General features: G+C 45.7%; 1 protein-coding gene across 20 annotated transcripts in view; it reads right to left on the bottom strand.

Moving 5' to 3' along the window:
- Dst (dystonin) overlaps positions 1-17251 on the bottom strand; it is a 405488-nt gene that overhangs the window by 52981 nt on the left and 335256 nt on the right. For 15 of the 20 annotated variants that reach the window (XM_060369832.1, XM_060369829.1, XM_060369830.1 and 12 more), the window contains 12 exons: positions 16438-16599; positions 15309-15479; positions 11694-11860; positions 9905-10064; positions 9376-9702; positions 8799-8883; positions 7576-7817; positions 6665-6871; positions 3370-3489; positions 3071-3178; positions 1809-2027; positions 46-249 (listed from right to left, as the gene is read on the bottom strand). In XM_060369832.1, the coding sequence (XP_060225815.1) occupies positions 46-249; positions 1809-2027; positions 3071-3178; positions 3370-3489; positions 6665-6871; positions 7576-7817; positions 8799-8883; positions 9376-9702; positions 9905-10064; positions 11694-11860; positions 15309-15479; positions 16438-16599 (2172 nt within the window). The remainder of the gene's footprint in view (positions 1-45; positions 250-1808; positions 2028-3070; positions 3179-3369; positions 3490-6664; positions 6872-7575; positions 7818-8798; positions 8884-9375; positions 9703-9904; positions 10065-11693; positions 11861-15308; positions 15480-16437; positions 16600-17251) is intronic. The other 5 variants (XM_060369837.1, XM_060369834.1, XM_060369847.1 and 2 more) reach the window with 1 other exon arrangement.

The raw sequence follows: 17251 nt of genomic DNA, 5'->3' as shown, positions 1-17251 counted from the left end.
AGTGGGGAAGAAATGACTTTTTTCCCTCTTTGTATAAAGGGTTACCTGGGTGGACTGAGAAATGGCTTCATCCAGTATTATGGCCCGCTTTTTGACATCTTCTTTAATTTGGCTGTAGAGGGTGTCGGCTGCCACATACTTTTCTTGGATATAAACGCCTTCCTTTGGGCTCAGTTCCAGCAACTGTGGCCCAGTCTTGTTCATCTTATCTATGTGAGGTTTGTGCTCAGCTATCAGCTCTCGCAGTTGCTATAATAAACCAAACAGCTTCTCAGTATCTCAGAGTCACACCTCCGTATTACAGCTGATCACATCTCCAGTGCACGCAGCTGGTAGGAGCCGTGCAACTAACCCCTCCCCACGGCAAGGCAAGTATCCATGGCTCTGCCAGGAGAAGCCCCAACACCGGATCAGACAACTGTCTGGCCACATGCCTTTCAGGACACAGACAAGAGAGGCGACAGAGACGGTAGAAGTGCATTTCACAGCCAGTGCTGTCTACTTTCACAAGAGTGTCACAGCTGTGGAGAAGCAGGCTGGACCCCTAGGCTGAGCCATGGCTCTTGCATGCTTCTTTCTGCAAATTCGTAACAAATGCAGAAATGACTCGGGGAGGAGACATCAAGAACAGGAGGAATCTCGGGGGGAAGAAAGACATGATACCACGATCTTAAAAACCTTAATACGGAGAGGGATGAGGGTGACGTGAGCCTCGGGCACTGTGTTCACACATGTGAGCCAGTACCAGATGGATACTCACAGATATTACATCATGTTCATATATGTACAGTAGGGCCTGTTCTACACATATACAGTGCATATGGACACTAAATGCATCCTCTGTTTCTATTGGTTATCTTATTACATTTATTTGTGTGTGTGGTTACGGGCGGGTAAGGTGGTGAGCCGTGGGTGCCGAGAACGCACACCAGATCTCCCCAAGGGCAGCGAGTGCTCTCGACTGCCAAGCCATCTCTCCTGCCCCGTTTCTTATTATAAACTGTTAAAATTTCAAGGGTGATGGATTTATCAAACACATGACTGCATGCTGAACACTACTGTAAGGTAATTTAAGGAAAATATGCATCATAGGTTCTCAAGCCCATAAGCAGAAAGGGGTCCAGACCATCTGCAACGTGAATGCTCTTCCAACCAGATTCTTATACGTTTCAAGTGACACTAAAGAGTCACTTAAAAAAATACATTTTAAGCGACTGCTAGAGGGAGGGCTTCCAACTGCCAGAGTTCCACATACATTTCCTGTACTTTAGGTCACCTCTCCAGCAATGTCACAGCGTGGAGGAGGTGATGGCCTGTTAACAGCCAGCATGGAATCACATGGGGAGTTACCCAGCCCCGACCTGTGATACTTCTTGGCTTTCTTGACATTGCTGTTCTGACAGATACATGCCGTTGTGCAGATTCTCTGCACTCAATGGCTTTGTGTGTATGATGGCTCTTCTGTGTACTTCTACTCTACTTTTTAATATTTTAGACAGCTCTGACCACTACGTATGATGCACAGAGCATATCCTACATAGGTACATGGAAAACAGTTCAACCTATATAACTGAAAGCACCCCAAAAGCTCACAGCTAACATTGGAAATGGTGTTCTTTTTCCAACCCAGATGGGCGGTAGCACATGCTTCTCTATGAAAGTTGTGTCACACAGTGAGTGACAGCTACCCAGCCGTGAGGGAGGCAGACTACACGCACCGTAGCATTTCTAAAATGCCCTGTTTCTGCACTTTAAACACTGCATTAGAGACCAGTACCCCAGTTAATGGCTCGTTCTCTCGTTCTCACCCGGTGCTCTTCCTGCTGCCGTCTCAGAGTTTCGTACTCCAGGGCTGGGGCGGGCAGCTGGGAGATGGTTCTCTGGGTTTCCGTCAGCCACGGCCAGAGCTCCTCATATGTTTCCCAGAACTGGCTGACAAGGGACTGTGCCCGCTCCAGCTGCAGGTGCCTCTCTGAGTTTATCTGGCAGATGGCGTCATAGTTCTTCAATACCTTATCCAGTTTTTTCTAGAAAACAAGGTGAGGAAATAACATCTGTCAGGCTAGAAGTTGCAGTTGGGGATGCTCTGACCAGTTATGAACATCTGGCACAGAGCGGGCACACGACAGATGTACGTGAAATGAATGCATAAGGAAACACTGCTCAGATGAACTGTTTCTATGCACACACTCTTGTTAATCAATTTTTTATGCACAAGGTGCTGAAATATAATAAGCAGAATTCTCTGGTACTCTCATGCTGTTCTCAGGGTTAGAAAGTAGGTTCATAAAGATTTCTAGCAAGATTTACATTACCATCTAAAGAAAAAAAGATCAACTTTTACAAATGAAATCATATGAACAAAAACCAATTACAAATAAAATCAATTACATGCATGGGAATCAAAGTAGGCCACTGTGCTTTGGATAAACTCTACTTGTGGTCTTCCTGAAAGAAAACGTATTTTATCTAAAATGAAATTTGAGGCATGGATATTTACATATTTTTATTTGGGGTTATATACTTAGCTGGAAGTATTAACATGCAGTCATTTCTTTAAGCTTTAAGTATGTAAATTGAGCCAGCTACTTTTACCTGTGGATGGTTTTCTACCAATCTGCAGAACCATTAAAACTACAAATACCTATTATTTCCTTAGCTATTTGCTCCCCTACTGGCTTAGAGTAACTTTAGAGAGAATGAAGACCTGCGTATTTCAGAGGTTGTTTCAGCTTAAAAGTTACAAATGTTCCAGAAGCGTATGACCCACAGCTGACACGCCTTACGACTGGCATAAGCTGACATTCCATCCTAACAATACCACAGCTAATACTGACTGAACGCTCAGTGTGTGCCAGTTAATCAAGGAAACTTTGTAACGGCTCAGATGTGTTCAGATAGACAGTCCTCTGGGGATCGCTTTCCATGGTCATTCTGTAACCTTAAAAGACGCCTGATTTAAATTTAATGATTAAACAACAGCTGCAGATACAGAGAAAGTGCCCTTCAAGAACTCAGTGGATGCTAGTCATTCAAGGTTCACTGCCTAGCAATACGGACAAGGTGATACCTTCATGGACTGCTTTTCCTCTTCAGTAGATGTGGTCATGATTTTATATCCAGATTTAACAAGTTCATCAATAATATCCTTGTGTCTCAAAATATCCATGGTGAAAGCCTGTGATTTACCAAACAAAGACAAATATACAAAGAAAGTGTGTGATTCAGGGAAGGCAAGTAGGCAAAGGAGCTGAAAATAGCAAGTTCCACTGACAGGGTCTTGGAAAGTAAAGCCGTGTGGATGTATTTTCTAGACTTGGAGCCTGGCGACACACAACTGAGACAGCAACTGGAAACGTATTTCTTTACCTTTTGAACCTGCAGCTGAGCAGAAGTCTGGTCTTGCTCAAGCCTGATGTCACCCAGAGACATTAATTTCTTCTCTGTTTCAGTAATCCAGGACAACTCAGCATCTGCCGCTTGGTCAAACTAAACAAAAGATTAGGTCAGTAAGTTCCTGCAGCTGGGGCCAGAGAAACTACCTATTTATGCTGCTCCTGAACTCCCCCTTCCCTAACTGGAGACTCTCAGTTTCTCTTCTCATAGCACCCTAAAATAAATCATGGATAACCGAGTAATAGAGAGAGAAGAACTCTGTCCACAAGCTCCTAGGCTCTGCTGGACAGAAACAGCACAGTAAGGATGTAAGGACGGCTAGCTCCATGGCCTTCTTTTCATGTGTCTTAGACTCCAATGTTAACTGCTGTAAAAGTTGACAATTAGATACCATCTTAAATAGTTCTCTTCCTGTGACTTCAATTCCCATACAGGCAGGTAGCACTGTGCCATCAAATTACGTGCTCCTTGATTAAAGAATAAAATGTTCCCACTTGTTTGTGGTATGTGCTTATATATAAATATAGGTACAAATATCTATATTTGTGTATGAAAAATTTGTGTATACTTAATTGTAAACAACTTGTAAACACCCCATTTAATACCAGACTTTAAACATATATAAGATCATTCCTAAATGTTTGAGTTTATGCTCCTCATTATAACAGTAACTCATAGCATGGCAGACAATTTTAAAGCATAAAATGAAGAGAAAAAAATTAAAATCCAGACTAATAATGTTGGTAATTTAGTGACTTTCTCCCTAAGAAACGGGGATAGTCACACTTGTGAGCTACCATACAAAATCCCTGCTTTTCCATTTATTATGTGTACATCCCACATTTTGCTTCTGTCCCAGCGCACAGTCAAAGAGGACAAATGTTCTGAGTGTCGTACATCAGATAAACTCTCAACGCCATTCTGAACTGAGCAGGGAGGAGTGACACTATCTCGGCTAAAGAGAAGTGTATGAAAGCCTTAGCTGGAAGAACTAATGGGAAATGGGCATTGCCTGAATGCCCTGCTTTTGAAGAGGAACTAAAAATTCAAACTGGAGCAAAGCAGGAAAATTAGGGAAGAAAAAAGAAGGGTGGGCTGGAAAGTAGGTTAGAAAATAATTCTACTTTAAAGACTCCACATTAACACAATGTAAACACAGGAGAAAAATGGAAGAGACTGAGTCTCTTCATTCCAAGGTAAGTACAATTAAGAACCCCAGGCATGACATACAGATATGCAACTGCAACACAGAGAGCAGGGCAGAGAGAGCGCCCTGGACCTTGGGGTCCTGAGGATCAGCAACCCAAGCATGACATGTTCTCTGATATTTCTTTGCACCTCATCTATCTGAGGTTAGGCACAGAACACGCAACCCATACACACCAATGGACACAGCCCCAGGAGAACCCTGCTCTCTTTAGCCAAAGGACACTGGGAAGGGTCTTAGAAAGCAAAGCCGTGTGAATGTACTTTCTAGACTTGGAGCCTGGCGACACACACCTGAGACAGCAACAAGACAATCTCACTCCAAGCCAATCAAGTGTTGCAGAACAAAATGGTTGCCCTGCTCACCCATACCAAGAGAGGCAGCTTGAGGAGCCTAGGATTTCACCCTTGAGTCTGTGGCAAGGTTCCTAATATCCCTTCCAGGATGATGTTAAGAAGGGGCCAAAGCTTTAGTCCCACTGGCTTGAAGCTAAGCTTCTTCCTACAGTGGAGTCTGGACTTCACCCGGCTGTGTGGTAATGAGGCACTTCTCCTTCGCTCTGTTCCCTTGGTGTTAGACCATCATGGCCTCTCTCTCTGTGCTCTCAGGAGAGACTGCACAGAGGGCTGGGAAAACCAGCCTCACCCAACAAAAACGAGGCATATGCCCTACAGCCCAAGGGATCATGGGTTTTCTCCTCCTCTGGCAGCAGGCCCAGTTGCTTCTGCCTCCGTGAAGATAGATACAGAAAGATGAAATTTAAAAGTTTAAATCCACATAAAGACTGGGTTGAGATCCATCTGTCTCCAGAGTGTTAGGATTAAAGGAATATGCCACAATGTCTGGCCAATATTGTTTTCTTTAAGGATGGGCATTTTAAGATAACTTTTTTTTTTAATCTTTGGGAAACACTTGCAAACATTTTTTACTGTAACCGCTCTGTAGTTGGTGACTGAGCACGCTTCAGTTTATGCTTGCCAATATGAACTCAACCTGTAATTCGGGCCGTGTCTGTCTCTCATCACTCAACTAACTGAACACAGTCAGACTTGCAAGAGAATCCTGCTCCCAGAGGACAGAATATTTGTCCTGTTACTCTGAGAACTCTTGGGTGCCAGCCCTGAAATGTTCAAATACATTTTAATGAAAAAAGTATTTTAAAATAGCTGAATAAACTTCACAGACAAATATACCCACTTTCCTACAACAATGAGGCATACAAATTCCTGCAAACTGTAGAACAGGCAGGCAAACACATTCCTCAGGCATGAACGCCCCTCACAGAAACTTCCTAGGCAGGAAAATACCATGGCCTTCCATCAGCCTTTGTGATCCGAGACCATTATGCTGAAGTAAGGGCGGAGCAGGAAGCTTTAGAACCTACCCATTACAGTTGTGCAATGCTAGAAAACCAGCCTCGGAGGCTCCCCTCCCAGGGTAGGCTTGTGCTTCTTGCTTTTGCCTGGTGTGACTGAAAAGTTTAGTCACACATCTCCTGCGCGCTCATGCTACAAAACCATATAAGCCCACACAAAGTTTGCAGCCCAAACACGATGACTTAACGTAAACAGCCACAAAGATTTCAGTAGAAATCAAGTATGCACGATAAATGTCTACTTGCAGGACCCGCCTTCACTGCCCACCATTTTCCACAGGGCTGTGGCTAACAGAAGAATTCTCTAAAACTTTGGAGTAGAAACTGTGTGAGCCACAGACAGGTCAGAAACTATAATTTTTTCCCCCTTTAGTCATCTTTGGAAAAAACTCTCCATCACCAAGATGTTTTCCTTTCAAAAACAAAGACTTTTTCTTTTTCTTTGCTTCAGCCGCATGCCAATAGTGGGCAGATACTGACCTGATTCGAACTATTTACTCAGAGATGCACCGTGTGCAGATCAGCAGTGCCGTAGTACTCAGATGTAGCGCCCCACCCGACCCCCTGGCTCATTTCGGAAGCACAGCACTTGGAGTGGGAATGTAGCCGCAGACATGTCTGTTCAGGTAAGGACCCTAGGCAGCTGGAGAACACCGGTTACCCCGGCAACACGGCGCTGGTCCTACCTGCTGAGACCGCAGAATGGCAGCATCGATCTCTTCCACTTTCTGGGTGATGGTGTCGCTCACCAGTCGGTAGCGCTCATTGTCCTCCGCTACCATCTTCTCCAGCCCTTCTCTCGCCCTCCAGGGTACCAGCTCCAACAAGGCGCCGCTCACCTCATTTAGAGAATCCAGCAAGGCTTTGTTGCTCTTAACTTCTTTTTTCAGTTCCTTGAAGACACGTAAACACGCTGGTAAACGTTATGGCAGGCTCTCCCTCTGTTCTTGGGGTGGGGGAGGGGGCGTGTGTCCTCTACTGGCTGACAAGGCTCTGCTCGGCCTGGCTAGTTCCATCTGAGCTAAATAAACCTCCTTATTTATAGCTATTTTGCAAAACCGAAAGTGTTTCCAGAGAGGTTTAGAGGATGGCTCATTTGTCAACATGGCAAGAGTTCATCTTTGAAATGGAAAATAAATATTTACAGTTTGGAAAAAAAGAGACTCAAGCAAACATGTGAGTGACCAGGTAACAGAACTAAAACAAGGGGGTTGCTCCCCTCCACAGGAATAGGGCCTGCACGGAGGGCGGCGAGCTGGTGCCACCCCACTGAAGCCGCCCCAGCTCCCTCCCACCCCTATGGGATCCGAAGCTGACGTCTCTGGAATGAAAGCTCTCAGAAAGGCAATGCACTTTTGGGTTGTTGCCAGAAATATTCCCTCATGCTATCCAGCTCTGATAGAAATCTTTTCCTGACCAAGCTAACGCGTCTCAGAAACAAGGACCATCTCCTTTCTCCGTTTTTCCTTCTTCATTGTTTTATCTGGGGCAGGAGACTACATTCCCAGCCACGTGACTCTTACACACCACCCAAACGGTCAACCAGGCCCCGCCCACCAACACACCCTTCCCAGGTAACAAATGCGCAGAGACATACTTTCTGTCTCTCTTGCACTTGGCTTGCGGCTTCTCCGCTCAGGACCTGCGTCTCGTAGGACAGAAGCTCCACCTCCACCTTGTCCAGCCAGCTGCACAGCTCCTTACGCATGCACTGCACCTGCCCGGCCAGCTGCAGAGCGTGGTCCAGGGTTTTCGCTACATCAGCACTCAACTTGGTGATGTCTTTGTACCTTGTTTTAATGGCTTCCAACTTATCTTGAATTATTAAGACTTCATCACCTAAGATTGCAAAAGACGTCTTAATTCTTATGGAAGAATAGAAGGTGAGGGGCACAGTGTTTCTTCAGATGCTACTGATGATGTGTATTGGAAGAATGAGGAGCCAGTTTTCTAAAGATGATCTGATGCAAAAGATGTTCTTACTCCTTCCCCAGATTGCTAACCACCACATTATCGCTAAAAACAGAAACGTAAATGGCATGGGCTACAGAAACTTCAGTTGTGTGCAGTGTTTTATTTACCTTACAAAGCTTTCTGTCTTTGAAGAATGAGGGCTAAAACTACCAGCGCTCAGGCCACTGATGTCACAGTTTATAAGGTGGGTTACGCCTGGCAGGATATTTAAACTGCCTGCGCTTATTCATTATCGCTCACTTCCACACTTCCGGGGAACTTTATCTGCCTCTGCTTCCTTTTCAGACAGACATGAATTATATGCCCTGAGCTTCCGACTTTTAATCCAAAGTTCTAGATACTTTATCTCATGCCTTTATCACAGACGAATGATAACTGCTCCACGTGCACACACCCATGCCGAAGGAGACCAGAACTTTTCGGTGGCCAAAAGGATTGTGAAAATAACTTCGTTTCTCTGAGCTGCTCAAAGCCTCCCATGTAGGCATTAAGCCGTATGTCTGTTTTCTTAGTGACCCGAGCTTGGAGAATTTAATCCTGTGGATTACCATAACAAGCATCGCTGCGATGCAGTTTGCGTTCATCAGTAGAAGACTGAAGTCCCTAGAGCGCAGGCCTCTCCGGCCAGCTCTGATGCCAAGCACTTTATGCTATGAGTAATATACACAGCGTCCGCCAAGGACTCCGGTGAGATCACACTCAAAGACCTCTTGACTGCCCTTCAAGGCATTCCGCAGGATGAAGTCTTAGAGCTGCCTCCGAACTCTGTCTTTATGCCCCCACCCTGGACATAGCCTGGCGAGACTGCAGAACCCTGCCGTGATGACCAGAGCTGAGGCATCTCACCTGTGGTTTGTTTGAGCAGTTCTAAGCCATTCAGCAGTGCCTGATCGACATTCTGTTTCCTGAGGAGGATGTCTTCTTGTAGAGCCTAAAAACATAGGTACCATTTGCATGGAAGACAGGGATTTCAATTGGCAACAGCACTTGCTAACCTCAGAGAAAGTTTACTGGGCTCTACGGTGACGGAGCCGCAGGAGCACCTCACACTTTAAGCCATCCACCCCCATGCCCATTCCCTCTCTCCCCACGTTCCTCGCCTGTGCTCGTTCAACACGACTCACTGCACGCCCATGTCAGAAAACCCCAAGGGTCTTATAAACATTGTCTCTGTGGAGGTTCACTGTGGGTCCTCGCACACAACAGTAATCATCCCGAATAAGCCGTGAAAAGGCCAGCTAAGTGGGTAAATTTAATCTCGTGCCATTAAAGGTACACCGTAACACAAGAAAGAGTCGATTACAAGTATAACGAAACAAATGAGTTGTAATGGGCATGAAATAATATGAAAACAAGAAAAATAAATAAAATTAACGACAACTGAAATGAAAAGAGAGAAAAGAAAATAAATAAATGGAGATACCCGGAGTTCCGAGTGCTGCTCCCACAGCGCCTCTGTGCTGTGGTCCTGGACTGAGAGCTTGCTCAGCTTGCCATGTACTTCGTTCAGCCAGTTCATCAGCTCAACTTCATCTTCCCCAAAAATCTTAGCATTGCACAGGGCCTGCTGCAGGAGCTCAGACCTGCTGTGACTTCTCTCTTGAATCTCAAAGTACCACACCTGGGAGAAGTCTAGTTTACTCTGCACCATCTCTTTATCCTCCCTGGAGCTCAGAACCTTTAATGACTGGCCAATGCTAACAGCCTGGTGCAAATGTTTATTGTGATTGATGATGTCATCCTCTAAAACCTAAACAAAGTTCAAGAAAGGAAACAAAAAACAAAACAAAACAAAAAAGAATGGACAAATGAAAACGTAAACAGAACCAAAGGATGATGTTTTTAAAAAGTGGATTTAGTTTTGCAATTATGCATGATATAAACAAATGTATGTCGGGAAAACCATAAAATTAATGAGAAACCGAGCCTCACGGGCACGTGACCTGCCTCACCTTGTGTTGTGCAATCTGCTCCTCCAGCTTCAGCGCCTGGGTTCCTATGGGCTCGGAGTTCGCCAGCCTCTTTTCTATGGCTGTAAGCCACTCATTCAGCGGCTCCAAGGTCTCATGAAACTCCTGAGCTACTACAGAGATTCCTTCCAGTTGACGGTTCCTATACATTTGCCGGAGATGAAGGTCAGTTAGGGTCAGAGAATGTGTAAAATCGTCAGCCAAGATCTTCAGTCTGGCTCCTGCCATTCTATTCTGAACGCGGCTTCACAGACACCATCTAAGGCTAAACTTTGAGTCGCAGATACTTAAAGGATGTGTTAAAACAGCCCTCGCTACATGAAATTAAACAAGGTAGCCTGAACATCAGGAAGGGAGGAAGCCATTTCGCCTGAATATGCATCTCAACTATAACCGTTCTTAAAGGCAGCAGCAATAGGAAGACTGACAAGAAACACTACTGAAGACAGATTTTATGCTTGGCCTTGCTATGAGCACTTTAGATATGACTTTCCATAAAAGTGACAGTCACTGAAGTTATTTCTAATAAGGTGGTTAGAAGTGGATTTTAAAGCTTGAAGAATTGTGACAGCTACATTACAAAAATACAGTATCAAGTGTACTTGTCAAACCCAATAGTTAATACTTTGTGGACTTAAATGTAAAAAAAAATAGGAAAGATCCTCTAATTTAGTACAAGGTGAAGTACTTTCAGAAGCACACGGCTGTAGCGGAGCACCCAAGCATCCATTCTGGTTCTACTGCCATTTTTCTCTCAGGCTCATGATTGGGCTGGTCCACAGCAGGGCATCTGATTCACCAGCCGAGCTAAGAGCCCTCTGCTTAGATCTGGCTGTTGCCCTATTATGCTAACATGTTGATGTTTTGAAGGGAATACTATGATCTGGGAAACAAGCTTCCTATGAAGCTGAGAGGAATTACAGAAACTGGCAGCGGAAACAAAATACAATCTCCATGCCTTTTTAGTTGTTGTTTTGAGACAGAGTCTCATTATGTAGCCTTGGATGCTATGTAGATCCAGGTGGCCTATAACTCACAGGTATCCACACGCTTCTGAGTGCTGGCATTAAAGGTGTGTGCCACCAAGCCTGGCTCCAAGTCATTATATCACAAACTATTAGCACACAAAGAGGTAGGAATTATTCGGTACAGCTATTTAACTGCCAATCCAATCACTCTGGGTGACTATTCTCCCAGGTAGCTGCTCCCAGTCGGAACAAAGCAAAGTAGTATCATTGCTGACAGGAGGTGCTGCACTGACTGTGACTCTGGAAAAAAAGGGCATCATGAGCAAGAGCCCAGGAGAGCCATACTCTTCACGGAGGGAACACACCACCCACTGCTTCATTCCTTCCTTAAGACATGGCCATCACTTCCTTGCCTCCGCACTTCTTATTATGTGCTTCCTCACATGCTGTGTCTTTACTCCAGAGCATCACCCTTGCCATCATTTTTCAGTGGCTCTGACTCTACTGGTCTGCACCTATCTGGGCAGAGGTGATCTGTCTGGCTCATCCTTACAATCCAACACGTAGCTCCATGTCTGATGAATGGTAGGGGACAATAAGGTGTAACACGCAGATGAATGAGTTACCCTCAAGGCAAATGCTTTCTTAATGAGCAGGGATATAGCTGGTAGCCACATCCGGGGAATGAGGAGTGGTGACCCGCAACCCCCAATGGACAAACATAGAGAATACAGACTTAAAGGCAAGTATCTCCCCGGCCCACAGCCCTGAGTGTTTCCCAGGAAACGGGAGCATCGCGGTACCTTGCTTCAGCTCTGCTAAGCAGTGCCTCCCATCTGCTGTCCAGGAGGCTCAGCTGTCTGGAGAGCTTCGCCCGGTCTGCAGGCTCTGCCAAAGCCGCGATCTTCTCTCCTTCCCGTTTGATCATCTCCACGGTAGACTTCCGGTCTTCCAGCAGTCTTTGCAGGAGCTTCAGGCAGAACATGCAGTATTTTAAAAAGGCAGAAGGGTGAATAGAAAGCAGAACGTAACGTAGGCGCTTTTGCTAAGACACATATATTTTGCATGGACAGATATGAGAAAAATATGAGAAGCAGGTTTCCAGAAATAATCCATCTGGGGCCAGGGAGATGGTACAGCAGGACAAGGTGGCCTGCTACTGGCTGAGCCCGAGGACCTGAGTTTGACCCCTGGCACTCACGTGGTGGTGAGTAGAGCTAACCACTGCAACTTGTCCTCTGACCTCTACCTGCATGCTTTGGCACACGCAGGCCATACAGATAAATAAATGTCATAAAAGAAAACTCCAGGAAAAGAAAGAGAGAGGCATTTGCTTGAGTGATCAGTTACTGCAGTGTCAGGCAATGGGGTGTGGCTTTGTCAAAAGACAACTACAGATAAGTCCACTGTAATCTTCATGTCTGATTCGATACAAAATCAAAGAGTAGAAGGCATACTTAGGAGAAGCAGACCAAACCACGTCCTGGGAAAGGACAACATCCTCCCTACTTTCATAAGACAGAAATGCCCTAAGCACCCAGTAGTTATCAACTCTCCAAAACAAAAGACTTTCATAAATCACCAGTGTTTTCAAAACCCCTTCTCACACGAGACAATGCATTACAGGCAAGCAGGTTAAAATCAGGTCCAGCCTGCAGCTCAGAAGGCCGTAGGGAAGCTCCTGGCCTTCCACAGAGGTAGAAGCAGCATTTCAAACCCCACGAGGACAAGAACTTCAGCAGAGCTTTCCGACACCCAAAAGGAAGGGGATGTGGGGTGTGCTGGGATCTCGAGGGCTACCAAAAAGTCTACAGTCTCGGGACTTAGCAGTGAAAAGGAAAGTCAGTTTAAATCTAACCGAGTGCTAGACTCAGGGTCACCTTGCCCTAACTAACCAGACCAAATCCCTCCCGAGCAGCTGTGCACACAGGCACTGAGTTCCAGCCAGGAGAAGCAGGAGCGTGGCCGGACTGGCCTCTGCTCCCTTATTCTGACCCTGAGAGACAGCTAAGGAGTGAAAACAGCTGCCCGGAAGTAACAGGCTACACCAATACTGTAAGATGAGACCACTGAGGAGGGCGTGAAGGGGAATGAGTTTTTCTGGAGGGAAAGGTGTTCTCGACACAGCTCAGGGTGTCGTCCAAACAGCGCAAAGTACTTAGATACTTTAAAAAGTACATTTTTGTGTATGGCACGTGCGTGCGTGTGTGTGTGTGTGTGTGTGTGTGTGTGTGTGTGTGTGTGTGGCAACTGTGTGCAAGAGAACTCAGTTGGTTCTCTACTGCCTTGAGGTGTATTCTGAGGACTGACCTCAGGCTGTCAGCCTTGCTGGCAAGCCCTTTACCCTCTGAGCCATCTTGCCAGTCCAAGTGGGGTTCTTTTGGTGAACTGGCAAAGCAAAACCTTTGGCAATTAAAAAGACAAAGTCAACAAGTAGAATTCATTGGCTAAGCATTATTCAGTATCCCTGAAAAAATAAGTTAAACTAGTTAATGGTGGTGGCTGTGTCATTAAAAGCCACGGAGATGCGATGGGTTTCTGGTATGTTTCCTCAGTCCTCCTTTTCTGCTGTCTGGCAGCGGAGCCTGGACTAGAGCCTCACGTGACCCAGGCCACCCCGCACTGTGATTACATCATGTCCCCAGGCCGCTTGTTCCTTTTTCATTTCCAGGCAGGGGCACGCTGGGCTGCTCACTAGGCTGTTCTCCTGCAGGCCTGGGACTTGTGACCCTCCTCCCGCTAAGTGGCGGAGACTACAGGCCTGAGACGAAGGCCTGGCTTCATTCCTCAGTCAGTCCAACTGACTGACGTTCTCAGGGAATTTTTAGAGAGCTAACATGTAACGTTAGGGTTAAAGGAAGCAGTAAGTTGCTAAAATTCCGAGGCCAATCTGGATTTTTTTTTTTAAAGTTTAAACTAACAAATAGTTAATTTATTTATGGATTACAATGTGATGTTTTAATTCCCGTGTACATCATAGCACAATTTGACCCAACTAATTAACAGGCTTACAATTTGTGTGTGTGCTGAGAATACTTAAAATCTTTTAGCAATTTTTAAATATATAATATACAGGGCTGAGACTATATAGCTCAGTGGTAAGGCACTTTCCAAGCAGGGCTAAAGTCCTAGGCTCAAGAAAACACACACACACACACACACAAACACACACACACACACACACACACAGAGAAATGTGTCCTACATCATCATCGTTATCATCATTATTATTATGTCTGCTAACTGAATTAAGCCAGGGTTAGGAAGACAAATTAAAACTTGATTAAAGGGGTTGGGGAAATGGTTCAGCAGGCACACATGCTTGTTCTACAAGCATAAGGACCTGAGTTCGAATCCCCAGTACCAACATACAAAGCCAGGCAGGACTGCATGTGCCTGCAATTCTGACATCCCCAATGTGCGGGTGGACAGACAGGTTTGAAGAAATGCTGCCAGAGAATCAGGCTAAGCTACGAGCCCCTGGTTCAGTGAGAGACCCTGTCTAGAGGAGAAAAGGTGAGGAGGAAACGAGGAAGAAATGACGTCCTGCTCTGGCCTCTGCATTCACGCGCACCTACATACCTCCTTTACTAAAAGGTTTATGCATTAATGCAATTTCGAATAATCAGTCTACTCCCATTTAAAGTCACATGGGAGAGAGCTTCCTGATCTGCCATGTGCTATGCCTTTTTGCACGTGTCCTTTCAAATCAGAGCCCCTGAACCGACGGAAATGTCAGAGCCCCTGAACCGACGGAAATGTCATTCAGTGCTCCATGTCTGACCACTACGCCAGGAAGAACCCCAGAACTGTACATGTTGTCTCAAGCAGTCCTCTGGCCACCAGCACCGGAACACGTAGCACACATTCCCAAGCACGTGTGAGCCGAGGGCTGGCCTCATCAGCACTCACTGAACCCCGAGAGCCTGCCAGTATTTAATCTACACAAGGACAGTTCGTATGGATAAATCTCATGCATTTCTGTTCAAATGCCACCGGCCAGTGAAACATTTCTTGGCTGTTCTAGTTAAAGCTGCTCAGAGCATCCCTTTACTCCAGGGTTTCCTGCCCCGACCCCTGGCCCTGTCACGTCCAGATTCCCACCTTATCCCTGCTTTGAAATCACTCCAGGCTACACCCTGACTCTGTTTATTGTTTTTTCATAGCTTTTCTTTCCCTTGGACTCTACACTCAATGGGGACCTTTGCTGTTTTCATTCATGGCTGTATCTCCTTTCAGCGAGAACAACACCTTGGCCAGGGCAGACAATCAGTAAGTGCTGGTTGAGTAACTGACAATATAAAAGCAGCAAGAAAACGTTACTATGACATCCTATCAGTATAAGCAAGGAGGCTCACTTTTTATTGTCATTTTTAAAAGACGTTATATGAAACCAAAGAGAAACATCACTGATTTACCTTTTGCTCCTGTATTTGGGCCTTCACTACTTTGAACTCAGCTGACGGAGGCTTCTGATTGGCCACCAGCTCCTCAGTGTCTGCCATCCAGCTGAGCAGGGACTCCAGGGCATCCTGGAACCTTCCACAGTGTAGCAGGGCCTCCTGAAGCTGGGCTGCTCGCTGAGCCACCTGGAAACGTCCAGTTGTTTCAACTTACTTACTTTTGTTTCATTAAAAAGAGAAGGAAATCTGCCCACCAGACACCACTTCTCATGATTATTCCCTAACTTAGACACACACTTTCCCTTCCCCTCCTTCCGTGTGTGTGTGTGTGTCTGTGTGTGTGTGTGTGCGCGCGCGCGCGCGTCCTATGGTGCTTTCCCTCTGTTCATAACAAGATGCCACTCGTGGATTTGGCCACTGTAGTCATGGCAGGCAGAGCAGGATGATACACTGCAGCCAGGTCTATGGCAATGGCAGTGGAGGAACTGACACTCCCTGGGGAGGTCTGGAGGACCTGCTCCAGGGTTCCTTCCTGCTATTACTCCATATGCCAGCTACAAGTGGTCTTGGCTGATGCTAAACTATGGAAGTGAAAGGCTATCGATAACCATGTTGGGTTGGGTCTTTATGGTGATTTAGCTATGGAGAGGATCACTTATGTGCTTTAAGTAACCCCTCATTTAAAAAAACAACAACAACAACAATAAAGTCATTGGTTTCATCAAGGTGGACTTCAGTGATATCCCACATTAGTCTGTTGTTAGTGTCCATCTGGGTCAGTGGATGTTCACTTGCATCTCCCCAAGAAATATTAACACAACAGGAAGCCTGCATCTCTATACAAGTCATGGGAGCAAAGAAGCTACTACAGCTTGAGGAGACGCTTTCAACACAGGGCTATCCACAATGGCTGCCTACAGTCATACCTGCTGAGTCTGCAGCCAAATCCCCGTGAAACAGCAGGGAAAGTCCTGTCTCAACCCCTGAACTTCATTCGTGTTCCCTGCCTACTGCTATGGGCCATTTAGTATACAACAACACGAAAAGAGGAAGCATGTTTGGGCTACTGGTATGACTATGACGACCAGTCATCAAAAAACGATGGTAAACAGTTAGTGAGGAATCGAAGGGACCAAGCAATTACCTTCTTATTGAGAGTCTTCCACCGTGCGTTGACATCATCCAGGTCATGCTCCAGACCCTGAGTGCATGTGTTTGCAGCTGCGCTCTGAATAAGGCCTTGACCCAGCCAGTTCACATCTTGCTGCTTCACTTGCAAGGGTTCAATTTCTTCTTTCTGGAATACCTGTAGGTCGGGAGAACCATAGTGTAAAAATTATATTCTCCAGCAACCACCAAACGTATGAAGACTATGTGCTTTATTCATTACATGGTTGAAACCAGCAACCATCACTGAAGTGAAGGACACTGTTGTTACCAAGACATAGTTTACTATAATCTTTGAGTGTGAAATATAAACTTGCAGCATTTAATAATATAGTCTACACACATTTAATAAGATCACCTACAAAACCAAGGTAAGTATAATGAAATATCTCATCATCACAGTTTAACTCTATGAAAAAAAAATATATATGCAAAGAAACACTAAGGAGCAAATGATAAGATGCCCCTTTTGAGTCAAGAAATTCCCACAGGGGCTCATCAAGGTTGTCGCAGTACACAGGGCTGGCGACTGAAGCTTGAGGCCCAGATTACAAGTGGAGACTCACTGGCAGGACCGCAAAGTAGGTCAAGAGGCCAAGCACATGCCTACCCAAGGTGCCAAAATACAAGGCCAGTAAATGGAAAAGGCAGAGGCGTGCGGACAGAGGGCACACGGGGAATCCTGTAACCACCGCACTGGAAGGCACAGACCCGGGGGAACACATAAGAAGACACAAGGTAATATAACTGCCGGCGGCAGAAGCTGTAAACCCAGAGAGGACGGGCTCCAG

The sequence above is a fragment of the Meriones unguiculatus genome, chromosome 16 (assembly GCF_030254825.1).
Source record: "Meriones unguiculatus strain TT.TT164.6M chromosome 16, Bangor_MerUng_6.1, whole genome shotgun sequence".
Taxonomy (NCBI): domain Eukaryota; kingdom Metazoa; phylum Chordata; class Mammalia; order Rodentia; family Muridae; genus Meriones; species Meriones unguiculatus.
The sequence above is the reverse complement of the archived record's forward strand: the minus strand, read 5'-3'. Positions and strand labels throughout refer to the sequence as shown.